The sequence below is a fragment of the Emydura macquarii genome, unplaced genomic scaffold, assembly GCF_026122565.2.
Source record: "Emydura macquarii macquarii isolate MOO-44397 ecotype Brisbane River unplaced genomic scaffold, CSIRO-AGI_Emac_v2 contig_3122, whole genome shotgun sequence".
Classification (NCBI taxonomy): domain Eukaryota; kingdom Metazoa; phylum Chordata; order Testudines; family Chelidae; genus Emydura; species Emydura macquarii.
Window position 1 is genome coordinate 6606399 of NW_027133259.1, and position 25741 is coordinate 6632139.

The following is a 25741-nucleotide window of genomic DNA, read 5'->3' on the forward strand; positions in this document are numbered from 1 at the left end:
GCCAGACTTAAACCTTGTGAGCTGAAGTTTGTTGTGCTGGGTGTGCGCCCCAGGTTGAATGTTTTTGGAAAGTTTCAGCTAAAATGGTTCCGTCATTGATGAGAATGAGATTAGGGAAAAATATGATTAAAAAATGCTTACGACTATTTTGTTGAAAAGTTCTGTCGCCTCTAGGCTTTGGAGCAGGCACTTAAAATTTGGCTGGTGGTGGGGGAAGGTGGGGCATACCCTGGCATCCAGGATGTGCCTTTTGCCATTCCCGTGAAAATATGCCCAAATCTAGCCAATTTAGAAGCCTCCTAAAAATCTCAACTCACACCTGCTCACTGGAGACAGAGTTTGGCAGCTAAATTCTCAGTCTTTCACGAGTGATCATGATCCATTACAGGGTTGCGGAGGCTAGGCAGAGTTTTCCCTCCTGCTGTGGTGCTGGATACAGGAACTGAGAACAGGGGGACTCTCCTGTGCTCTCAATCTACATTGGCCAATACAGTGGAAGCAAAACAGACCCAACTTCAACTGACAGTTCAGAGCAGAGATGGAAGGACTGAGGAAGGGGTAAAGCCTGCAGTCTCCCCCCATCCCTGCCTTCCAGGGCCTGGAGCAGGGCTCTCAAACTGCCACAATCTCAGTGGGTGAAAGTGAAAAGAAAAGGTTCCGTTTCCATGCAGGTGTAAATCCGGAGTTGCTGCACTGACATCATGGGCCTGATTCTGATCTCACACTTTCCCAGCTGCACTGGCTTCAGAGGAGTTACTCCAGGGAGATCAAGAACCAGGCCCCATGCCGTCACACCCATGAGAGTGGAAAAGCCGGCCTCCTGTGTCTCACTGCAAACACACAGGCAAATCCTCCAGCACCGGCTTTAAAAAACACTGTCCCAATGTGTGACTCTCCGTCCAAATGAAAGAGGTTGGGCATGCCTGCCAGAACGCTGGAGGCTAAAGCTTTCCCCCATACACAGAGGCAGTGCATCATTTCCTAGAGCAAAGTATGTTCTCTCCAGTACTAACAGACTTACTGAGATGCATCAAAAACCCCAGCAGAGACACTGAACAGCACAGCCTGCCACAGAAAGATTTACAATCTCTCTGGCCTACGGCGGGGAGCAGGGCAGTGCGTGTGCATTCACATACACGGAGACGGAGCAGGAGGAAGGTGAGTCCAACCCCCAGCAGCAGAGCCATCCTTCTGCTGCTGGATTTTTCCAGCCGAAGCATCTTATCCTCTCTGCTGCAATTTATGGAAATTGGTTTCTGACGTGGGGCTTTTTCTGCTACAGCAGGGACCCACCGGGTGGAGGAGGCAGAGCTGCAGTCAGGGCAGGGGAGGGAGGGAGGAAAGGAGCTGGTGACGGGGAGAAAAGCCAGAGAGAAGGGCACCTAGATACTACAGTGATGGGGGAGTTATAACTGAAAAGCCAGAGAGAAGGGGAAAGGGAGAGCAGGGATCCTGAGTGAGTCCCAGGAGAGCAGGACGGCACAGAGGATCCCAGAGAGCGCTCTGCCAGCCCACGAAGGACCTGCCCAGCTGGACTTTTCACCATGAGCACAAGGAAGACCTGCGCCCAGGAAGTGGGGCCAGGGGGTGGGGAGGAAAAACAGAGTGAAGGCCCTCCGGATCCGGCTGGCAGGCAGCCCGAGGTGGAGCTGCGGGATAAAGCCATCCTGCAACAGAAGAGGCACCTGAAACAGGCCACCCAGTTTGTGCACAAGGATTCTGCTGACCTGCTGCCCCTGGATGGCTTAAAGAGGCTGGGCACCTCCAAGGATCTGGTGAGTCAAGTGGGACCCCATTTGGAACGGGATGCACCTCTCCTCCTAGTGATCCCAGGGAACCCCACTCACAGAATCGCAGACCCAGGCACGCCCAATGCCCATCAGAATCGTTATAGGGCTGGGGTGGTTGAAGGGAAAGGAAACGTCCCCCGCTCCCTGTATCCATCTCTCCAGCCATTGTCACTAGGTCTAATCGTCTCCACGGGCAGGAGGAAGTAGAAGGTAGGGGATTCCCTCTACCTCCAGCTACCAGCCCACACAGTGCAGAAATACATGTCACTTATATGGGAATTCTGTCTCTTTAACGTATGTGGTGACATGCTGGACTGACGTGAACCCATACATTGGCTGCTGCATGATCTAATATGGACGTGGTCCCTCTCGTATTCTGCAGTGCGCACGCCCCGAATGCCTGAAAATTTGGGGTCTTGTACTGAAACTTTTCACTTTTCTGTGCAGTTCCCCAGTTTTGGATTTGCTTTGACACCTTTCCCCAGGGATGAGTGTGGGGTAAGTGCAGGGGGGGAGGGGATCTGCCCCAGCAGGTTGGGGAGAAGCTGGAGATCAGGCATGATTTCCCACGGGGATGTATAACAAGGACAGGGAATGATCACTCCTGGGATTCCCCACTCATTAATTAAGTCCATCTTCCCCCTCCCCTTGCACTCTGCCAGGTTTCTCCTCTACTCCATCCTCTTCACAGTGTAGCACAACTGACCCAGGATTCAGGCTTAAATCCTGCTTCCCAGTTCAGTGCATGTCTTTGCTCCCAGCCCCTTTCCCCTGCTGGCGCCAGGTTGCAATGCCAAACTGATAAGGGCGCCCACAAAAAGTGGGTTGATTTGCCTGGAGTTACAGACCAGACCAAAAGAAATCGGAGGCTCTGAAGTGATCTGACAGCTGGTGAAGTGGGGCAGCCCCTAGGCCTGGCACGTATGGGGCACTCTGTCAACCATGTCCACCATGGGGTATCTTCCTCCACGTTTCTTGCTCTCCTTTTAGGCCTCACTGCTACTAGTGATGGTGTTGTCTTGCGTGGGAGCTGGGACATTAGGGGGAAAGAATCCAGTTCCTGGGCATTCCAGGCTGCCTGGAAATCAATCTCAGAGGTTTATACTGGTTTCTGATTGTCTGGGGCTCCACCATCTTCCCACGTGCTGGCTGGGGATCCACACCACGTCAGGCTCAGCGATGTCTCTGCTTCGGGACCAGCCCGCCCCCCCCCTTCTCACGTAGGCTGGGTCTGTTGCACAGCTCTTTCCAGTGCCCACACTCAGACCACGTCAGCCTTGTACCCACTCTGCTCCTGTCTCTAGGATGGTAAACACCTGCCTGCTCCCCACACGGTCATCACAAGTGTATTTCAGCGAGCTGTCCCCTCCCAAACAGATGAAATGCCATCCTTGGCAGTGACAGGCCTGGCTCTCTGAGGCCCTGGGTTTGTGGTCTTCCAGCCCCGGCCAGGGGCTCTCCGAGATCCTTCTTCACAGACTCAGCTGGTCAGACTGCAGTGCGTTCTGATGGCTGTGACCCTACAACGGGGGATTCCCTGACAGCTCCTGCCCATGGAGGAGCAGGCTAGAGGGACCCTCACTGACTCTCCTTGAAACCCAGAGATCTCACTGTCACACTTGCAGGGAACTGCACCTGTGTTTCCTCGCTGCGCTCCACGCTGGGAGTTCCCAGACAGGTCTCCAGCCAGCCCCTGTGCATGGTAGGGACCCGTGTCCCGCTCCCTTCTGTCAGGGGGTTTTAAAGCTGCATGGCTTCCCGCCTTATTCTGTGATATCCTTAGCAAGCCAGTCTGCCTGAAGGCCAGCCCTTGTTCTGTGCTCTCTCCCTGAGGGCTATGAACGGTGGAGAGCCAGCCGTTACAAGTTACCACCCAGCTCTCTCTCGGCAGACTCCATTTGAAGGACGTCACAGAGAAAACAAAAACAATAGAAGTTCCTATGCGCTCACTAACCAACATGCCAGGAATCATCCATCTTCCTTATGGGGTCCAACATCCCCTTCCGACCCTTCTGCAAGTTCTGGGGTCCTCCTTTGCCCTGTGTTCCCTCCAGCTCAGCTTTTTACACAAAAAACCCTTTTTTTGTTCGAGTCTCTGGAAAACCCACTTGGAACCGGTTTATGCCAAAACTCCGGGTGGGGGGCGCGTCTCTGGAGCCATTTGCAATCAGCCCACCCCACGGTTTTTAGTTCCTCGAGGAGCTGTGGCAACCACTTCCCATTCAGAAAGCATTCATACATGTAATGCAATGGTCCCCAAAGCCACTGCATGGGGTTGCAGTGTGTCACACTCACCCCGCTGGGCAGCGTACACGTCCCAGCGTTGACTCTCCATGTGATACAGGGGATCAACCGACAGACCAAGTATCTAGTTATTACCAACCCCTCCTTTTTCCTTATAGTCCCTATATCTCTGCAACCTCCCACTGCAGAGAAGGATGAGGAGGGTTCACCCTTGAACCAGCTTCTTACCGAGTCAGCAGAGGTAGAAACTATAGGGAAACAGGTCTCACATCTTTCCACTTGCACCATCCATCTGATCACACCCCAGACATGATTATCTATTGTGGTAGCATCCAGAGGGCTCTATAAACATTGAGGCTGCAGTGTGCTGCGTGATGTACAAACACATAGGAAGATACAGACCCTGCTCTGAAGAACCTACAGCTAACGTAAGACTTTAGCTACAGTCTCATGTCTGGGAACTTGTAGCACTGCCTAGCAAAGGAACCCATCCTGGCTGGCTGTGCATGACACAGTTGCTGGACTCATTTATCCTGGACAGCTCATCTGACAAAGAGGGGTCTAAATTAGCTGTTACCACTTAGATCTTGGAATCATTGTGACTAGTTCTCTGCAAACTCCTGCTCAATGGGCAGCGGCAGTCAAAAAAGCTAACAATGTTGGGAACCATGAGGAAAGGGCTAGATAATAAGACAGAAAATATCATAATGCCTCTATATAAATCCATGGTACACCCACACTTTCAATACGGCGTGCAGACCTGGTCACCCCATCTCAGAAAAGGTATATTAGAATTGGAAAAAAGTACAGAGAAGAGCAACAAAAATGATCAGGGGTATAGAACAGCTTCCATGTGAGAGGTTAAAAAGATGAACTATTCAGCCTGGAAAAGATATGAGTAAGGGGTGATAGGATAGAATCAATGATCAATAGATACAATCATGAATGGCGTGGGAGAAAGCGAATTATGACATGCTACTTATCCCTTCACATAACACGAACCAGAGGTCACCCAATCAAATAAATAGGCAGCACAACACACTGTCAACCTGTGGAACTCATTGCCAGGGGATGTTGTGAAGGCCAAAAGCATAATAGGGCTCAAAAGAGAACTAGGTAAGCTCACGGAGGATAGGTCCATCAATGGCTGTTAGCCAAGGTGGTCAGGGACGCAACCCCGTGCTCTGGGTGTCCCTAAACCTCTGACTGCCAGGAGCTGGGACTGGACGACAGGGGACGGATCCCTCAATAATTGCCCTGTTCTGTTCTCTCTGTGTGAAGCATCTGGCATCAGCCACTGCTGGAAGACAGGATACTGGACCATTGGTCTGACCTGGAATGACTGTTCTTGTGCATGTGTCAGTATTACTGATCCCGTGCACTTAAAAAAAAAAATCAAGACTGGCTTAAAAATCCTGAGATTCCTTTAAGTAATAAAGATTGGAATGTTTCTCTTTGCCTTCTGGTTTCTGAGCCTTTACAGTGCACCTGCTTCATGCTTTTCTCCGTGATGGCTAGAAACTGACTTGAAAACAGAGACAAGCAAGCCGAGATTCTCAAGTAATCCCATGACTCCAGGAGCTGAAAAGCAGCCCATCTCCTGGGACATGCGATCAAATTGCAAGAGATGGCCAGGTGCAATTGTTTTTTATTGCTAGCAATCAAAATTCCCAACTGAGATGTGTTCACGAGGCAGGGCAGGGCAGCTAATCTCCACCCCTGGGATTCTGGGAGCCAGGGCCCTGCCACGGTGGGACACTCAGGCTGTGGCTACACCAGCAAGCTTACAGCGGCGCAGCTGTGAGCTCTGCGTAGCTGCTCTAAGCCAACGGGAGAGCGCTCTCCTGTCAGCGTAACTGTTCCAGCCTCCACCAGTGGCCGGAGCTGTGCCGCTGGGAGAAGCTCTCCCGCTGACATAGCGCTGCCCACACTGGCGCTTAAGTTGGAATAAATTCTGTCGCTCAGTTCACGAGGTGCAGGGGCAAAGGAGCAAGGTATGGTTCACTAGCTCCATCCTCTCCTCGCTGGCGAAGGAGCAGCACCGACGCGTCGCAGAAGGAACCCCGCCCAACCATCCCGGGAGCAGGAAACTCCCCTGGCAGGGCCTTCTTCCTCCCTCACCACGCCTCCCAGCTCACCCGCTCTCCCGTTCATCCTCTCTCTCTCATGCCGTATTTCTTAGCCTGCCTCCTTTTCATTCCCATCAATCACCAGCGACACGGGAGACAGAAGAACATGTTCTCTGCTCTCAGAACACAGGCCCTTGCTGTCCCAGAGCTGAGCTTCCCATATAAGAGCATGGCCGTCTCCTGGCCTGGGTGACGGAGGTATAGCTGGAAAGGGCTTGCTCTTTCTGTGGGAAAGTTCCCGGTGAGGGAGAGAAAAGCCGGTTGCATGCCAGACTGTGAGAGTACAGGGGGAAGAGAGGATGGGAATATGGAGACCTGTCATCAGCCCCCTGCCCTTTTCCCATGGCCCCAATCTTCGCTGGCAGCCTGACTGGCACTGGGATATAGTCTAAAACCTCATTACATTGAGCTGGGAGAATTTAGAGAACAAAATGAAATAAGCAGGCCTCCCTTTTAGCTTGTGGACTGGGATGCAGGGGGTAAATAGGTAGACGGGTGTAATTACGGTCATTCTTTGAGCTTAGATGGTGTCTTTTATCCCAAAGCACTTTACAAAGCTACTAGCCTTCCCATTTTCTGGATAGGGACACTGGAGCAGAAGGGTTCTAGGACTTGCCTTACACCACGCTGCATTATTGGCAAAGCCGAGAATCTAATCACTAGGGAAGCTGATAATTCAGAGCTACAGTGGGCCAGATTTAGGGTTTAATATAAAGGTTTACAGACAACTAATGGGGGATGTGTCCTCTGGAAGGGTATTACAGCGCATCTTGCACTTGTCGGTAGATGGACCTGGTAGGCCTTTCCCCTCTCACATATGCACATTGTCCTCAGGTCCAAACTACCACCAGAGAGTTCGATATTTCAGAGGAAGGTGGAGGCAACTGGTCATTAGGGAGCGGCAATACGGCCAGATCCAGTAGCCCTTCTCTCTTCCTAGGCAGCTGTGACTGAGATCTCCCTGACCAGGTCTGAACAACCAGATCCCAAGTGGAAGGGTTAGAGTTGAAAGCAGGCAGACCCACAGATTAGTTACCCCGATTACTCAGTGCTTACAATGCCCTGCAGAGGGACTGAGTCAACACCGGGTAAGGACTTTAGCAGCAGGATGACAGTGACATGAGCTCCCTCTGGAAGCAATAGTTAGCACCTCCGCCTTCCTAGGAGTTAAATGGCCTATGACAAGCAGATCTTCACACCCCCTCTTTGCCCTGGCAAGCAGAAGGGGGGTGGGGGGGGAGAAGTTGCTCCCAGCCTGTGGGGAAGGGGGAGGAGAAATGCTTGCTGCAGCTGCTCCCATTAGGAAGTGGACAATATATGGCCTTGCAAAGGCCCTCCTGCCCTCGCCAGTGCCCCTCGCAGGAGGTGAGACATCCTGCCACCAGCACTCGAGCATAATGTCTGTCAGGCCCAGTACACACTTGATGGTAAGCCTGTGGCAGGAGGAAGACACCCATAACCAGGCATTTTAGCACCCGGGGCAAGCAGAGGTGACATGATGGAGGCACATGGGGTCATGTGACCCCCAGATTTTTTGGTTGCATCCCCCCCCCCCCACTCAGACAGGGTGAGGTGGGTCAGGGTGGAGGTGGGGGCCCCTCTCTAAATCCCACCCCCCCCCAACATTCCTCTACACCCCCCCAGGGGGCAGTTTGAAAACCTCTGTGGGGCACCCCCTCCCCCAGAACCTTTAAATTGTGCCCCCTTCCCGCTATCCACAGTCACATGTCTCTGGGGGCAAGCAACCGTATTTGCACCCCCCACCATTTTGTTTCATCCCCATTTTCCCACCCCTTTGCACCATGGGTGGCTGCGCTGCTCACCCCACACTGGTTATGGCCCTGCACCCCCATCACTCTCGAGGTCTGTGTTGTCTCCTACTGGGTCTTGTGCTGCCTCGTCAGTGCTATGCTGGGACTGTCACTCAAGGGAGTGTTTGGAGAGGACTCACCCCGGCACAGGTTACGCTTAGTCCCAGCCCTCCCACCGGCTGGGCACAGAGAACTGAACTCAAACATCGCTCAACCTCTAGCCAGGCTTACTCTGCCACAGCCTCTTCACCCCTTTCTGGGCCCTCCGGGGCTGTCCAGCCACTCTGGGGCAGAGCAGGGCCGGGCAGAGCTCCCCCCCAGAAACCCAGCTCCACACTCAGCAGTCTTTCTCCCCCCAGCATCAAGGTGTTGCCACACCACCTTTTCCAGCAGACCAGCTGTGGTCAGAGCCCAGACCCTCCCTTTCCTAGAGGCTCCAGTTCAGGGACCCATCACAAGCAGCAAAGGTCTGCTGCTGCTGCCTCAGACTCCTCACTTCTTCCTACACAGCCCCTCCCCGGGCTTACCGCATAGCTGCTCTGCTTTCTCTGGGTCCTTCCTCCAGACACTAGCAACCAGGCACGAACCACAGAGTTCTTCCCCCATCTCCTCCGGCCTTCCTGCCTTTATGGACTTCCCCCAGCTGGGCTTCATCTTCACTTAGGCCTGGCCCACCCTCCAGGTGCAGCCAGGTGCTCTAAGTGCACGGCGTCTCCAGTTAACTCTTTCACTGCCTGTGTGGGGTACACACCCCATCACAGAGTGGGGCTGTGCTGGGCTGGGTACGTCTGCATGTGCACGTCCGGTAGAATACGTACGTGTCTGAGGCTGCATATTGGGGGAACCGTATGGGGGTAAATGGGCATGAGTTGCACGAGTGACTGTGGGAATGGATCTGTATTTTGAGATGGCGTATCAGGGAGGCTCTTCTCCTGCAGTGATTGCGCTGAGCTCTCCAGACATGGGGAGAACATGGCACAGCATTGAACTGTAAAGCAGAGCTGCTGCGTGAGATGCACTTGGAGCTGACAAAGCACAGGGAGATGCTGCTACAGTGTGCAAGAGGCAATGGGGCTGGGGTGGAGACAGAATGACCCTGTGCACACTCACGCCTTGTGTCGCCCCTGAAAGCAGACGGATCATCCAGGCCCAAAGAGCGTTTGCAGACTGCTTCCCCGGGCCCAGGGAGCCACTGGCAGTAGCGGTGATTTTCTGGATCTGGGGGCAATACCTTGCTGAGAGTGTTCTCTTTCTTTGTGGTGGAGACAGCAACCACACAGTGTGGTACAACGGCGCCTCCTGGAGGGGAACCTGACCAAGCTGCGGGGTGAGAGCAAGGCACATGCTACGTGGGTTCAATCCCCACTGGTGAAGGACGAGGACGACAGGGCAGTAAAGAAAGAGAATGACAGAAGGAAAGAGACTGTGTCCCTGCTCATACACTGCAAGGTAAGGATCCCCTGCAATTAGACAGCGCCACGTTTATACACTCACTGGTATTAGTGATAGAAAATACTCACTGGGTCCCCTCCACTCCACTTTTGGGGCGCCAATGCCGGAGTGTTAGCTACAGCCTGCTCTCGAGAGCTTTTGTCCAGTCTCATTTCAAATGACCCAAGCAGTGCAGATCCTGCTTTTCTGTTCTCCCTCCTTTTCTGCCATTCCTCATCCCTCTTTCTGTGTCTGTCTGTCTCATAGTGATTGCAAGACTGGATCAGACCCAGAGTCCATCCAGTACAAGATCCTCTCTCTGACAGTGGCCCGTAGAAGATCTTTCTTTCTTTCTTTTGCTCATCGGAACAGCTATGTGTGTCCCTCTCTTGTTCCCTGCTTGAATTTGAATATACTTTATTTCGGTTTCTCCCCCAGAGCAGAAGGCTCCCTATTGCTGTATTTTGACTAATGTATCTGAGCAATCAGTAAGGATTCCGAAGATTTCTTCATTCACTTGAACCCAGAAACATTAAACAGCTCCACTGTCTTTTTGATCTCCTCCATTTCCCCCCTCTACTGATCTGCAATGATATAGCCTGTATTCAGTCCTACTCTAATAGCACATCTGAATTATGAGTCTTGGATCGGGTGTGGCACTTTATTTTACAGTCACAGATTCCCTGCCCCCAGGTGCTCGCAATCTAATGTAAGATTACTACACATAGGAGTGGAAGGAGAGAGGGAGAATAGGAGAGAGGATGCTATGTTTGTGTGGTCACTTGGGAGTCTTGTGCATGTGTCTTGAAGGTAACAAACGTATTTATTTTTATATTTTATATTTAGTTTTTAAATAATAAATGATACCTGAGACATTCTTTTTAAGTGAAAAATCTGAGGAACTGTCTCAGATTGAGGTGCCAGGAGACGAGGTTTTGGAACAAATTGATAAATTAAACAGTAATAAATCACCAGGGCTAGATGGCATTTACCCAAGAGTTCCTTCAGAACTCAGTTATGAAACTGCAGAACTATTAACTGTGGCATGTAACCTATTGCTTAAATCAGCCTCTGTACCAGAGGACTGGAGGATGGGACGCTGATTTTTAAAGGCTGGTAAAATTAATTTCTGTGCCAGGCCAATTGTTTGAAACTATAGTAAAGAACAGAATGATTAGACACAGCGATGAAACACAATATGTTGGGGAAGAGTCATACGGCTTTTGTAAAGGGAAATCATGCCACACCAAGCTATTAGAAGTCTTTGGGGGGAGGATCAACAAACATGTGGACAACGGTGATCGAGTGGTGATAGTGGACTTGGACTTTCAGAAAGCCTTTGACAAGGTCCCTCACCAAAGGTTCTTAAGCAAAGTAAGGGGTCATGGGATAAGGGGGAAGATCTGCTCATGGATCCGTAACTGGTTAAAAGATAGGAAGCAAAGGGTAGGAGTAAACAGTCCGTTTTCACAGTGGAGAAAGGCAAATAGTGGTGTCCCCCCGAGATCTGTACTGGGACCAGTGCTGTTCAGCAGATTCATAAAGGAGCTAGAAAAAGAGGTAAACAGTGAGGTGGCTAAATTTGCAGATGATACAAAATTACCCGAGACAGTTAAGTCCAAAGCTGACTGCAAAGAGCCACAAAAGGATCTCAGAAAACTGAGTTACTGTGCAAGAGTATGGCAGATGAAATTCAATGTTGATAAATGCAAAGTCATGCACTTTGGAAAACATAATCCCAGCGAGACATACAAAATGATGGGATCAAAATTAGCTGTTACCATTCAAGAAAGAGATCTTGGAGTGACTGTGGAGAGTCCTCTGAAAACATCTGCTCAGTGTGCAGTGGCTGTCAAAAAAACTATCTTAGGAACCATGAGGAAAGGGCTAGATAATAAGACAGAAAATATCAGAATGCCACTATATAAACCCAAGGTATGCCCACCCCTGGAATATTGCGTGCAGTTCTGGTCACCTCCATTTAAAAAGAAAAAAAGAAATCAGAATTGGAAAAAGTGCAGAGAAGGATAACAAAAATGATTAGGGCTATGGACTAGCTCGCATAAGAGGAGAGATTAAAAAGACGGGAACTGTTCAGTTTAGAAAAGAGACAACTGAGGGGGGATATGATAGAGGTCTATACAATGATGAATGGTGTGTAGAAAGTGAATAGGGAAGTATTATTTACCCCTTCACACCAATGATATTAATAGGCAATAGGTTTAAAACAAACATAAGGAAGTATTTCTTCACACAACACACAGTCAACCTGTGGAACTTGCTGCCAGAGGGTGTTGTGGAGGCCAAAAGTATAACTGGGTTCAAAAAAAAGCATTAGATATGTTCATGGAGGATAGATCCATCAATGGCTATTAGCCAAGCCGGCCAGGGACGCAACCTCATGCTCTGGGTGTCCCTAAGCCTCTGACTGCCAGAAGCTGGGACTGGATGACAGTGGATGGATCACTCGCCAATTGCCCTGTTCTGTTCATTCCCTTTGGAGCACCTGGCACTGGCGACGGTCAGAAGACAGGATCCTGGGCTAGATGGACCATTGATCTGATCCAGCCTGGCCGTCCTTATGTTCTTATTTGAAAATGGTTTTGTTTGTAAGTGCGTCTAAGGCTACAGTTTAATAAGGTTCCCCAAATGAGTGGGTTCTGAGAAGAGAATGACACCCCAGATAAAGTCCATGCTTAGTTGTAAGTACATGCTGTCGTCTATCCCTGTTCATCTAAGCAGTTAAGTACATGGTTAAATTGAATAAATAATAATAATAATTAATGAATAAGCATGTTCTCAAACGCTTTGCTGAATTGGGCTTAAAGGAGTAGAGGGAGGAGGCATGGTGAATGGGGTCAGGAAGGGAGTTCCAGGTAGCATTGCCAATTTTGGTTGGACGTATTCCTGGAGGTTTCCTCATGTGACATAATCTTTAATTCACAATTAATCTTTAACTCCTGGAGACTCCAGGACAATTCTGGAGGGTTGGCAACTTGTGATTACAAGTCAGAGGAAAACAAGTCAGGTTTGATCAAGAGAAAACAAAAAGCAAAACGCATTCTAAACTAAGCTTAACACTTCCAGCAACTTACAAAGTCAGATGATTCTCCTCACAGGCTGGCTGGTCTGCTTTCAGCCAGGCTCTCCCCTTGTGATCAGCACTTCAGTTGCTTGGTGGTGTTTGTAGATGGAGGTGGAAGAGAGAGAGAGAGCAGCAAAATGTCTCTCCTTTTTAAAATGTACCTTCTCCCCTCTGGGGCTTCGCCCACCCCCTTCAGGGCCTGGTGACAAACAATGTCTGTGTATAGTTCCCTCCACGTCCTGAATTGGTGGGGTCCTCTGTGGATTTGTTTGTTGATGTCTAGGCCAGTCCTTGGTTCCTGGAATGCAGAGCTGGGTTTGTTCTATCCAAGCCCCTCGGCTCAGAGAGCCTTGCTCGGAGATGTTTTAAGCCACGAGACACATCTTTGGGCATATCATGTATCGGAGCCTCATAACCATTCACACGACATTGCAACAAACATATTACTACAACAATAATGCTTGGTGCATCATGAGTATTCCAAAAACGTCTTACATGACATCCTTTGCATTAAACAACACAATTACACTATAAGGATGAACATAGGGGGTGCAACGTGTCACGGTCCTTAAATATCCGTGGAGCTTACATATGGTACTCAGTTACTGTCAAATTTCAAAGGAGCTACACTCCCATTTAGATACCTAAACAACAGGCAGATTCTCAAAAATCCTCAGTCTTAGCAGCTGATTTTCAGAGGCACTGACCTCTCTCTGGCCCCATTAACTTCAGTTGAAATTGTGGGTGCTCATTATTGGGAAAATGAAGCCCTCGTTAACCTTATGAGAACTTGTAAATGAGGTTTATATCCTGTTTGTTTTATCACCTGATTGTTTAGCATCATTTGTGGTGTTCTTAGCCTTGTGTAATGAAGTTCATTTGTTAGCTTTTCAGTCCCCGTATCAGCTCAAAATGTCCTGCATCAGTTATTGAGTGGGATGTTTTTCTGTAGCCTACAAACAAACTTTCCTGCATGGCCTCTTTCCAAAGTTTGGCTGTGGACCTTCCTTGATCAGTCTGTTCCTACACCCTGCTTGTACATTTGTTTAGAGGTCATAAAGAAAGGTTATGTCATCCTTCATCATTAGTTTTTCATTTCCTTGGAGATCAGTGGTCTTGCAATTTCAGGTGTTCCAAGAACCTGGAATAGTATTCACACAAGTGCAAGAATGAGCATGATGTCTCCTTATGTAGGACAGGAGCTACCTCAGTGGTTTATAGCAGACCAGATCTTGGTTTGATTCCCTCAGAGGACACAGCATGTCCCGAGAAGGTGACTGGTGATTGTGCACTGAATTGACAATTCCATTTTTCATAGGGAAGTAATGTTACTTTAGTTTCTGTAGTGCCTTTCTTCTTCAATTGTTCCATGCACAAGTAGGTCATCCTCAAAATAGCACCCCCTGGCATCACCTCACAATCATCAAAGCAAGTCCACGAATGTCCGAACTGCCTTTCAAGTGTGTCAAATGCTGTGTGATTACACATATCGGATAGCACATAGATGATCGATCCAGGTTTGGGTACGTTTTACATGACAAGTATATGAAAATTCACTTTAAAGCTACATTTCACGTCAATGGCTAGCTTAAATTCATTAGTATGCTTGTATTCAAAGACTAGACTTTCCGTTAAACGTACATGTCTTTGCACTTCCAGGAAGCACACTCAGAGTATCACAGTTGTATACAAATGTCCACACAAGGGGCACACACAAGTTTTTGGAAAGTTCAGGCCCAAGCATCTCAGGCCCATGCAACTTCTTATTTGCCCATTTTGTTTTCAGGCGATAGCTGTTACAGATACTCAGGCTTGTCTTCACTGGGTTTTAACCAACGGCGTAGACACACTGACATAACTGCAATAGGGCAAACTGTGACTTGCACTGGTGTAAAGTCGTGGCTTGAGTTATTGCAGTATATCAGGGTAACGAAACCACTTGCTCAAACCCCAAGATAGACAAGGCCTCCGTTTGGTGAATAAAAGGGTTTGCTGATTTTAACATCATAGTCTTTGTATTTCCATGAGTAGAGAATGATAGTGGACATTTTTTTTTTTTATCTTGTGCTGTGTAGGTGTCAGGAAGGGAGATACAGGCATAGGGACATGTAACGGGGTCTTACCACCACTGGCATCAGACCCTGCCGTTGCCTCAGTTTCTCTCATGCAAGTTAAACAACACCCCTTCTTGAGGTCTGGATTATTAAAACAGCACCACAGTTCAAACATCACTTTCATTTCAATGGAGTTTTTCAACTCCCACAGGTTCTTCAACCACTCGTTGGGCTCACCAATGCTTTCCTAAAACCCTACCCCTAACCCTGGACATGGGCATCCCTTCCCTCTGAGCTCAGCTGAGCAGGCTCCCTTTCATCTGCCTGAAAACCCATTAACTGGGAAGGCATCTGATTAGGCACAGATGAATCAGCCCACCCTGTGATAGGGGCAGCCTGAATTGTCATGAAAACCTCAGAGAATTTGTAACCACTTCACACCAATGACTCTGAAACATTGAAGACTGTTGTAGTTAGGCCTGTTTTGTTCGGATTAGTAGTAGTCAAGTATTATTCATGGAGCTTTCTGCTGTTTCCACCTTAAAACAGGAACTCCTCAAGAGGAAATGTACACAGTTTCTTTTGGTCCTGCAGTGTTTCTAACTCACTTGAGGGATACAAACGTGCATGTAAACAGCTGCTGTAACTTTAGTGGGTGTCACCAGAAGGCTAAAGGTTTTGTGTAAATAGTTAGGTCTTGGAGAAGAGCTTATCGTCAGCTGTGACGGTATTTTTCAGAGAGACTGAGCACATTCCTAGTAAAGTCTGTTCTCTGTGCCAGAATCTCTCATTCTTCAGCTCAGAGCTGCTCTTTACAGGTTGTACCCAAGCAAGCAGACCATTATGTGGTGGTGACATGTGTGTCCCCATAATGTCGCTTGGCTGCAGTACTTGGCATATACTTGGAAATACAGCTGAATGCAGATCGTCAATGGGCATTAGTATGTGAAGACACAGTTACATTGCATTTAGGGCCTTGAGATTACAGAGTGTTAAATCCAACTGCAGAGTCATTCTGGCTTCTGTTTCTGTGATTTATGCTAGTTCTTCATACAGCACGCTAGCAAAGTGCCCTTTTTTCATCATGTTGTTTGCCATCTGCAGTGTTTGCAGGGCATTTTGGAAAGTCATTCACAATTGACACCCACGCACGGAAAGCAAGACGTTATTTCTGTAACGTGGCTTATATATTGTTCATTTGGAAGCAGATGCTGAAAAGCCAACAGTGTGAGGGTGTTTTTCCTCTGTGCTGAGCTTGTGTCACAGCAAAAGGACAGAGCTCAGTTGATGGAAGCAGCTGGCTGGCTTTGAAACTGACGTGATTTCTGCAAAAATAGCTGTTTGTAAATGACTGATTCTTAAAAAGTCCCTCCCCTCCTTTCTTTCCTGGAAATTTGAATAATAAACACTGAATAAATAATAATGGCATCTGATCACTACAGATTTCAAGTTCTGTAGTAATTCTGAATAGCTAGGAGGAAGGGTAACACAATGAACAAATCATCTGAGTCCAACAGGGCTTGAAAGCCCATCTGTTCACCATCTACTCTTTCACCCTGCCCGTATTATCATTGTGGGTTCCTCTAGGGCAGGAATGATCCTTGAGCTCATAATCAGTTCATGAGACAGTGAGGAAATAGTCCAGTCCTAAGGAACATCACTGATCTGGTGAATATTAAACTTTCTGAGCAACTGCCTTCCCAGCCTACTGTAAAACAAAGTCCATACCGTGCGTAGTGGCAAAAGCTCATCCCATCCTGGGGTCTGGTTTTCTTAATAAAACAATTAATTATAACATCATATAAAGTGCAGCTCCTAGGGTTCCTCTTTCAAGGATGGCTCAGCCCACCCCCCACACTCTGTTCGTAGAGAGCCACTCCCACCCCCCCTGTGATCCAGATGGAGCAATGAGCTCCCTGCCTCAGTGGGTCAGCAGAACCCGTTTAACCCTTTCTCAGCAGGATCGATGCCTATTCATAGGATGGAATATTTCAGCCAAACGCTGCCGGCTTGTTACAGTCTCCATGGTTCACGGCACGTCATGACACTATGCACTCTACCACCCACGCAGAAGGCAGGCTCCAGCACCTCCCTGGGCTGCAGTTTGGTAATAATCAACACGAAGGCAGGTGCCTTTAGAACACACCCTCTCACTCCAAGCTTTGTTGCATTTCTTTCCCTAACCTAACGTCCTGCCTCCTGGAGGGTCAGTGTTTCATGTACACCCAATTCAGAGAGCGTTCGGTGTGCGGGGAGGGGAACGACAGCGTTTTCAGGTTTCTAAAGGCAGCAAGAGACATTTGGATGTGGCTGGGTCAGAAATTGGCCTTCTGGGTACAGTCCAGTTCTGTGAGAGTTCACGGCGGCAGGGACAGATGGTTGGCTCGTCCCATTTCAGTGTTGTTCTCTTGCCGACTGCCTGACGTTTATGGCACTAGTTTTGGCCATAGGCAGCGGGGCTGGGACCTGCACGTGGCAGCGGGAGATGGAATGAGCACGCTGGAGAGTGGGCGCCTCCCACCGGGCACACGATGCTACGGCTCATTCTGCTGCTTAACCTCAGTGGGTTGGAAGAACTGGGACCTGCATGAAGTAACTGGCAGCAGGAAGCAGCAGTGTCAGCACCCCCAGGAGGGCTTTTAGCCTTATTCTGTGAGGCTCTAACATCCTACCCCAGGTCCCCATGCCCATCGCGTACAAAGAGGCAGGAGGTGAGCGTGACTGGAGTACAACGGAGCGGGGCTGTGCTCAGAATAGACAGCAGCTCGGCTGAGTCTCTCAGGTCTTTCATGCATGAAATTCCCCACAATGAGAGAACAGGCCTGGCTGCTCAGCGGCATGAGACGGGGCTGCTCATTTGCGAGGGAGCTGGGAGGGATGCTTCCATGCCACGGCGACTACTGAAAGCGCTGGTGGCCAGGGCCAGTGCTTTGGGTCGCGTCTGGGGCGGGTTCCCCTGCCTTGTTTGACATCCCATGTATGTTTCTGCTGGGCTTGGGATATCAGAGCTTTGTATTCTCCATTCAGCACCGTCCAAACCCATCCACCTGCCGGGCACCGGTGTTTTCCTGACTAGCAGCCAAACGGCTGCTTAGGACAAGGTGGGTGTGAACGTGAGGGAGGCAGCGTTTTGTAGGGTGAGCACAGGTGGCGGGAGTCAGGAGCCCCCGAGATCTACGTTGACACTGATTCCCTCTATGACCTGGGACCGGGCACCTAACCTCTCTGCCTCCCAGGGACACCGTGCAGAAGAGTTACTATTTATAGAGTGCTGAGTGCTGTGATTAATTAGCTAAGGTTTGTAAATCATTCTGCAGGTGAGAAGTGCTCTGCCAGGACTGCGTGTGTTTACCATTGCTACTGGGGATCATAGTGGAGAACACGGCAGATTTAAACCTCTGTAACTGTGAAACTCCCCAGACTGATTTATTTTAAATAGGCCTGGATGTTTAGAAGGGGGAGCTGCTGATCAATATAGGTTGGAGGTTTCCAGTTTCAGTAGTTCTGATCTTCTCTGTGCTCACAGGTTTTGAGTCCATCGTTAATGCTCCAAGTCTTGGCGGTGCTGATCGTGCTATGTCTGTTATTGCCAAATTTTGGATGCTTGTAACGTTCCCTCACCGCCGCACTTATTTTCTCCTCTCTCTCTCTGACAACTCACCAGCAGTTTATTTTCAAAATGAAATCTCACACTGGAGTTAGCCCTCCAGGGAGTTAGTCGATAGAACACGCTTGAAAAGAAGTGGTTTAGAAATCGGGAAATTATGAACTCTCCCTTTCATTAACCCTCTTCTCTCCATCAGGCTCCACCACGAGCAGATCTCTACCCAGCTCTGAGGGTTAGACGGGACAATTTATCCAGAGCCCTGCACTGGAGGTAGTACAGAGCTGTCCCCACCCCAGGGGGAGCTCTGGGAGGGATTGTTATCTCCAGCTGGCCCACAGCCCTAGTTTACACAGTGAAATGACGAAAATCAACATGCAGGCAAAATGCATGGGAAATTTTCATGACAGCTGGTCTGTAGAAGAGTCTTCCTAAGGGAAAGAGGGTGAATTTCATCACTTGGCTCATTTAAAAGAAGTCCTGGACAAGGCTTGGAGAATAGTCCTGGAACAGTACTGTACTGGCTGGGGCCAAGATGGACAGACTAGATGGAGCTAATCTGTCTTTTTCTTCGCCACGTTCTGTGATTCTATCCTGTCTTTCTCTGATCAGGTTTCCTACTGATTCCAGTGTCAGTGCCCACAGGTCCTAGACGCTCTGGATTTACCATCCGCTCCCAAGTACAAAGAACTGCTACTGTCTCGACTTTAGAAAGCAACGCCCCTGAGGGCTGGGGGGAGGAGTGAGCAGGAAACAAATGGGGCTCCCTGGGCTCCCTGTCTGAGTGCAGAGAGGAGAGGAGGTAAAGCAGGGAAGGCATCTGTCCCCTCCTAGTTCCTGAGTGCTGCAGTGGCTCCAGGCCAGGGCAGCCAGTCTCTCCCCCTTGACGCTGGAACTGGAGCTAAGAGAAAATCCACTTCCAGGGGTGAGCCAACTAGAATACGGTCTGTGGCAGAAGAATGCAAGCTCCTGTGTATGGCTGGGTGGGGCTCAGTGGGTCGGAGGAAGAGAGAGTGAAACGAGGGATGATGCTATAATGAGATGGAAGCAGACCCTAAAGATGCCAGTGGGGGAGGAGAGGGCAGGTTAATGAGCCTCCCATAAGAAGGCCAATACAGGAGGGAAGATGCTGGCGGGGTGGGGTTCAGCAAGCCTTGTTGTGGCCTCCAGGGGTTCAAAGGAGTACCCCAACTTGTGGATGTTTATCTGAACCCCAAACCTTTTGATGTTCTTCTACCACTGGTTTTTAGGGATCTTTGCACGACTGCCAAGGGTTTTGTATGTCGGTTGAAGCTCATATTAATTAACCTGACTTTGTGTTTCTTCTAGTGCCAAGGTCAGGTACTGAGAGCTGCTGTTAACACTGGCTGCCAGCAAAACCTCATCTCCGTGAGCTGCCTAAAACGGCTGGGGTAAGAGCCTTTGTGCAGAAGAGATTGGGGGGAAGGGATAGAAAATGGGCATTTAAAAACGTGCCGCACTCTGACTCTGAAATAACCACCTGCAGTCATACCCCAACTCCTATTCAGAAGGGAAACCCTGCATTCACACCTGGCTGGTTAGCCCAGGGCTGGAATAGCAGGGGGCTGCAGGGCAGGATGGAGGGAGACTGACAGAGCTGTGTGGGGAGCCCAGGGCTGGAATAGTAAGGGGTGCTGCAGGCCTTCATACAGGATACTGACAGAGGGGTAACAATTTGGCTGCATATCCCAGGATGACCAGCAGATGTTTTGCACCTGCTCAGGGGAACCCAGCCCCGAAGTTGCTATGGGTTACCCCTGGGGGATTTGGCTCCTGACATCCCCATTACGTGAATGAGATCCCCTCTCTTGCAGGCCAGAGCCTGTGAAGTGCTAGTAACTCGTTGGAGCTCCCATTGTTCTTCCCCCGCGCTCATTTCAGGCAGTAACATCCCTTGTGTCCCGCAGGCTGGAGGAAGTGTCCGACGCTGACAGCGGGGATCTCTCTCTTCCTGTCCCTGGTGTCCTCGGCCAGATGGAGTGTGTGGAGGTGCAGCTTGGCCAGGAGACGGTGGCGTGCTCCGCGCTGGTCGTGGGTGAGCACAGCAGAGCTTCCTCCCTCTTCCCAGATCAGTTCCTCTTTCCTGGCCACACACACCTCAATGGATCATCCAGGAGCAGGGCTGGGGAGAAAGGTCACCTGGCCCAGGGGGCTGGGCCGAGGCAGAAGCTTTGATCTTACCAAAGGCAGCAGACATGGAAAGACTACAGAACCCTTTGCTGTGTTCTCCTCCGTAAGGAGCCGCTGGCAAATGGGGGCACTGGCCCCTTATTGCTGAAGGGTAGTGGGGTGAGGTGCTGTCCAGGCCGCAGCCCCTTGAGCTGGGCCATTTTGCTTTTGCTCCGAAAAATGCCGATTCATTAGTTTGTCCAGCTCCAGGTACAGTTCCCAGGGAGTGTGGGGAACTGGTGTGTGTGTTACCGCCCTCAATTGGACAGAATGCATCTGGCCAGCCAAAACCAGGGGATCCCTTCCTTCTAGGGTCCACGGACGTCTGTGTGTGTGCGTCATTGTCCCCTGCTGCAGAAATGTATTGTAGAGGACTCTGGGAGCCCCATCAATGCCCAGAGGCTGGGTCTTGTTGGGAGGGGCTGTAGGGAATGAAGCCCATTTAATAGGCATTGAAGTGGGTGGCAGGGAGCTTGCTTTTTGTTGCAGGAATGCTAATCTCTGCATGCAAGGAAAATAACAGAGGGATTCTTCTTTCTGTCCCTTCTCCCCCATCATGTTTGTCTTCTCAGCCATCCCTGATTTCTGCTGTTGCCTCTGTCTGCTCCCTCCTCCTCAGCCCCACTGATTTACTCCCAGTCCCCTTCCTGTTCATGCTCCTCTGTTGTCTCTCGCCCTCCTCCTTGTACCCCTGCCACTCCCATTCCTCCCTGGTTTCTCTCCCTCTCTCCACCCCAGCTCACTTTATTCTCTTCCCCACCCCCTCTCTGGTTCTGTCTCCTCTCCATGTGGGAGGGCAGGACTGCTCCTCTGGTCTCTCTGACGGGTGCTGTCTATAGGTAGCACTTACCTCCTGCCAGATGCACAAGCATGGTGTTCAGGGGTCTGGGAAGATGGAGAGGACGCACTCTGCTGTGCCTAGCACGCCGACCCCATACACGGCGGAGGTTCCATAACTTACAGCAAGTTCCAGCCACGGTTATAAGGCAGTCACTCAGGGGCTGTGTAGGGGAGACGTTTCCGCAGGGAGGCTGTCAGAAAATGTCTGTGCCTGAGCCTGACTAACTTCCTCTCTCTTTCCCCAGATGATGAAATGCTGGAGTTCTGTTTCGGCCTCGAAACTCTGCTGTCTCTCAAGGTAAGGGATGGGCAGGGCTTCCCTCTCACTGCATCTGCACATAATGTAGCAGTTGTGGCGTGTCTCCACGGGACCCCAAGCTGGGGGGCCGCGGGAAGCATGCGATGCTGATGGCCAAACCTGCCAGGGGGTCGGCCACGCTGCTTGCCCCACAGCTCCCGATCTCTGACTGTAGCAGGCTCTTAGCTGGTATGAGTTTCCCGAGCATTGAACCACTTTCTGGTCAATTCAAAACTGGCTTGGATAAGGCAGTGGCCAGAGCCCTGTGCAGGCCCATGGCAGAGATCTACAGTATTTCCCACTCCTGGCATCTCTTTCCCGCTCTGCTCAGGGAATGTTTTAGGGGGGCTGGGAGAGCTGCTGTCCCCCGGGCGGAAGAAAGAGAACTACACAAGGAGAGGGACGAGGTTAAGCAGAAAGAAACCCCAAATATAAACATGCTAAGAAGGCCAGCAAAGCCTTGTAGATTTGTACCGGGGTGGCAACAAGGGTGGGAGAAGGCAGGGGAAGGGGGTGAGCGGTCCAATGGGGGGAGAAGATGGGGCTGGGAAGAGAAGGCAGTAAGTGTCACTCAGCGAGTGGATGGCATCAGTTTGAGAGTGGAATGACTCTGTGAACTGGAGCGAGGGGAAGAGACAGGACCAGGTGCACAGGACAGGGCAGGCAGAGGTAAAACAGTCAGTCTGTAGCCCAGTGGCCATACGCAGGGACGGGAGAGGAACCCAGCGGTGGAGCCGAGGGAATGAGGGGAGGGGGATAAGGCGGGAGGTGATTTGGAAGCTAGGCGGCCAGTTTGGAGTTGGATTCAAAACCAATGGAAGGTGATGGAGGGTGGGATAATGTCCTGGGGTCCCCTAAGACGGGCCCTCTGTGCAATGTGAGAATAAGGCGAGACGGTGAGAGACATGGCCTGAGCAGGGCCTGGCTGGGGAGCAGGAAGGAGCGGGGGGAGGGAATGGGAAGTAGCAAGGGAAGTGTACTGGGAAGAAGAGGGCAGGTGTGGTAGGGGCTGGAAGGAAAAGGAGGCAGAGGGTTGTGAGGATCTTTAGGAAGAGCAGCCCTGACTTTGATGGAGGGCGCGCACTAAACTCTGGCTGGGCGAGCAGGAGGGGAGAGGGGGCGCTGATTATGGGATGGGCACCACTTTCTCCCTGGTAATAGACACCACGCAGCCCCGGTGCCCTTGCGACTCTGATACGTGCTGCGGGTAACCAGCTCTCGTCTGTCCCCATTAGTGCTGCATCGACTTGGAGGAAGGAGTCCTGCGGCTGAAAGCACTGAGTCAAGAGCTGCCTTTCCTACACGCCTCTGACGAGCCTGGGCAGTGACGGGCTCCCCAGGTCTGCAGGGAGGAGAGGCAGCGACTTACCAGAAACCCTCTTGGGCCGGGGGCTGACACACCTGTATCTTGCTGAGACCCGCGCAGAGGCTTCCATTGGGAAGTGAGGAGGTGAACGGGAGCCAGACGCTGTCCTGCTGTTGCTGATGGAAGCTGTCCTCTTGTATGGAGAGTTCTTCCTCCTTGCAATGGACCCTCCTGCTTGACCCCATGTGCTGAGTGGATATTTGTCCTCATTTTTCTCTCTGTCCCTGTTCTCTCTCTGGTTTCTGCTTCTGCCCCGTTAGTGACTTGTTTTTACAATGCCCTGCATTAATAACAAAGGCCGTGTCCCTGAGAGCAGTCTCCAGTGGTTCTGCCTGCAGAGAGACGGTGGCTTCTTCTGAAGCCTCTGAAGATTGTTTTCAAAGTTCCCCTTCCCTTTTGGCCGCACATCTGCTTGGAGGTGAGTGGATTCTCTTTCCTCTGCTGCGAGGGAAGGTCCTGTGGCCAGTCGCCCCTGTCCTCTGGAGAGCTGGATTTCATTACCCTGCAGTGGCTCAGAGCAGACTGGAAGGATTTGACTGGAAGCGGCTAAAACTGCAGTCACTGCATTTTGAGAGTAAGGCGGGAAGACTGCTAGGAAATGCTGAGCTGAGACACCTTGGGAGTGATGAGCATACATAGGTGCCAGGGCCTGGCCAGGACAGCCTTAGCTACTGGACTCTGTATTGTATGAGCTCACGTGCTAGAGTTTCTCCCCGTTACCGTAGTAACTGGGCTGACACCCCCACCAGCCATGTTTTTTCACTATGACCTCCAGTCACCAGATTTACACACCCACCAACTCTGCTTCTTCACTGAGCTCCAGGGATGCAATATCACGTGCACTCCAGGCCTACACCTGTCATCAGCTCTACTCCTCCAGCCTGGACCGTGACGACTGGACACAGAGACACCATCTACTTCAACCACTGGACTTTCGCCCCCGGCTGACTCCACGTCTTCTGCATGAAATCAAAGAACCAGACTCATTCCCAGTACCCGTTCAATTCACAGAATTGTGAACTCACCTGGGACGGACAAGACCTCTGGTGGGTCACTTAATTATTTCTCCTTCATACAGCTGGCCCTGATTTCATTACCCTAACGCAGCGGTTCCCAAGCTGTGGTCCGTGGACCCCTGGTGGTCTGCAAGGATACTACAGGGGGTCTGCGGAAAAGAAAAATAACAACATCCTCGCCAAGGAAATGCACAATTTCAAATAAAGCTGGTAGCAGGTGGTGGTCGCGAAATGTTTGGAGGCTGAAAAGGGGTCCGCACACTCCAACAGCTGCTCTAAAGCATTGTTGATAGATGGGTATGGGTCAATGTCTCCAGGGATGGACACACCACAACCATTCTGGGCAGCTTGCTCCATTCCCAAATGGATGGATTGGTTACTTTTCGTTTCTAATATTTGACCAAAATTTTCTATTCTACGGTTTATGCCCAGTTAAATTTTTCTCCTCAGTGACTAATGAGAATAACTGATACCAGCCCTCTTCATATCATCCTTTTATCCACTTGTAGATGGTTCTGACAGCTCCTCTCTGCCATCTTTTTCCTGGACCTAACTGGATTTCTTTGTGGTTTCACTTGGCAAACCTTTTATTATTTCTCTTATGCTCCTTGGAGCTCTCCAATGTATCTGTCGCTTTTTTTTTTTTTTTTTGGTAAAAGGTTGCCCTATCCTGGATGCAGGACTCTGAGGCTTAACCAGAGCTAAGAAGAGTGAAATAATTACCCTGCTTACTTTACATATAACACTCCTGTCAATGCAACTCCGTACGGCATGTGCCCCTCTTACTGGCAGTATTGCACTGTTGACTCCTATTCAGTTCAGCACCCATTATATCCTGCAGCTCCTTCTCTGTGGCATGGCTGCCTAGTTCACTGTTTTACAACTGTGCATCTGATTATTCCTTCCTAAGTGACCCACTCGACATATCTTTCCTGAATAATACCTGTGATTTAAAGGTCTTGTCTCATATGTGTCATGATTTTCCTGTTTTATGCTCTTACCCCTCCAAGTATCTGCAGACCCTGCTGGATCTGCATTGTTTGCACATCTGAATCTTTAATGACAATATCGACTACTAGTGGAACCTCCTTCAAATCTGACACTGACTCTTGAATGAATACAATTTGTTTTAATGGTGTTATTCATTTTTATAGTCCAGCCCAGTAGCAACTCCTCTAATCCACAACTCTCTAGTTTCACTCAAATGATAGCTTGTGGAAATGTATCAAATAGCCTGCTGAAATCAATAGCTATTACATCCACTGTACTTCCTTCAGCCATTAAGTTTGTTATTTCATCAAAAAAAAAACCGAACAAAACCTAAAAGCCCTCTCTAGGCTCATACTGAAATCAATGGGAGTCTTTGCGTTGATTTTAATGGGAGTAGGATTGGTTCCCATGGTAAACTGGCATGGTTTTTCTTTGACAAGGCGCAGGTGCATTTACAGATGTTTTTTTCTCCTAGTGCCATTGCCAGTGCTTAGTCATCCCTGTTTTCCCCAGAGGCACCAAAGATTAAAGGCCTCTTCCACTGGACAGGAAAAAATGTCAAGAATTTATATTTGAAGCAGGACTTTACTATGAACTATAACAACATTAAAGGGGTAACTACCAGGGCTGGTGAAGAGCTATTTAAGCTAAAGGACAATGTTGGCACAAGAACAAATGGATGTAAACTGGTTAGGAACAAATTCTGGCTTGAAATTAAAGAGGGTTTCTAACCATCAGAGGGTGAAGTTCTGGAACAGTCTCCCAATTGGTATTGTGGGGGGGAACAAATGCCTTAGTTTCAAGAGGGTGTTGGATGAATTTATGGGTGCAATTGTATGATGGGGCTGCTTGTGATGATATGGAGGCAGGGTTTAGCAGCCCTGGGGCTCACT

The 25741-nt window shown here is 49.9% G+C and overlaps 1 protein-coding gene and 1 long non-coding RNA gene across 2 annotated transcripts in view; one reads left to right on the forward strand and one right to left on the reverse strand.

Annotated features, from left to right (window-relative positions):
- The window catches only part of LOC137141851 (uncharacterized), a 37760-nt gene extending 29192 nt beyond the window's left edge, over positions 1 to 8568 (reverse strand). The window contains exon 1 of the long non-coding RNA XR_010916750.1: positions 8502 to 8568. This is a non-coding gene — a long non-coding RNA (uncharacterized lncRNA). The remainder of the gene's footprint in view (positions 1 to 8501) is intronic.
- NRIP2 (nuclear receptor interacting protein 2) lies at positions 1254 to 24813 on the forward strand. Its single transcript, XM_067530937.1, has 6 exons — positions 1254 to 1775; positions 9244 to 9423; positions 19478 to 19560; positions 20077 to 20204; positions 21424 to 21476; positions 22712 to 24813. Exons 1-6 carry the CDS (start codon positions 1545 to 1547, stop codon positions 22802 to 22804), a joined length of 768 nt encoding a protein of 255 aa, XP_067387038.1. The 5' UTR covers positions 1254 to 1544; the 3' UTR covers positions 22805 to 24813.
- The last annotated feature ends 928 nt before the right edge of the window (positions 24814 to 25741 follow it).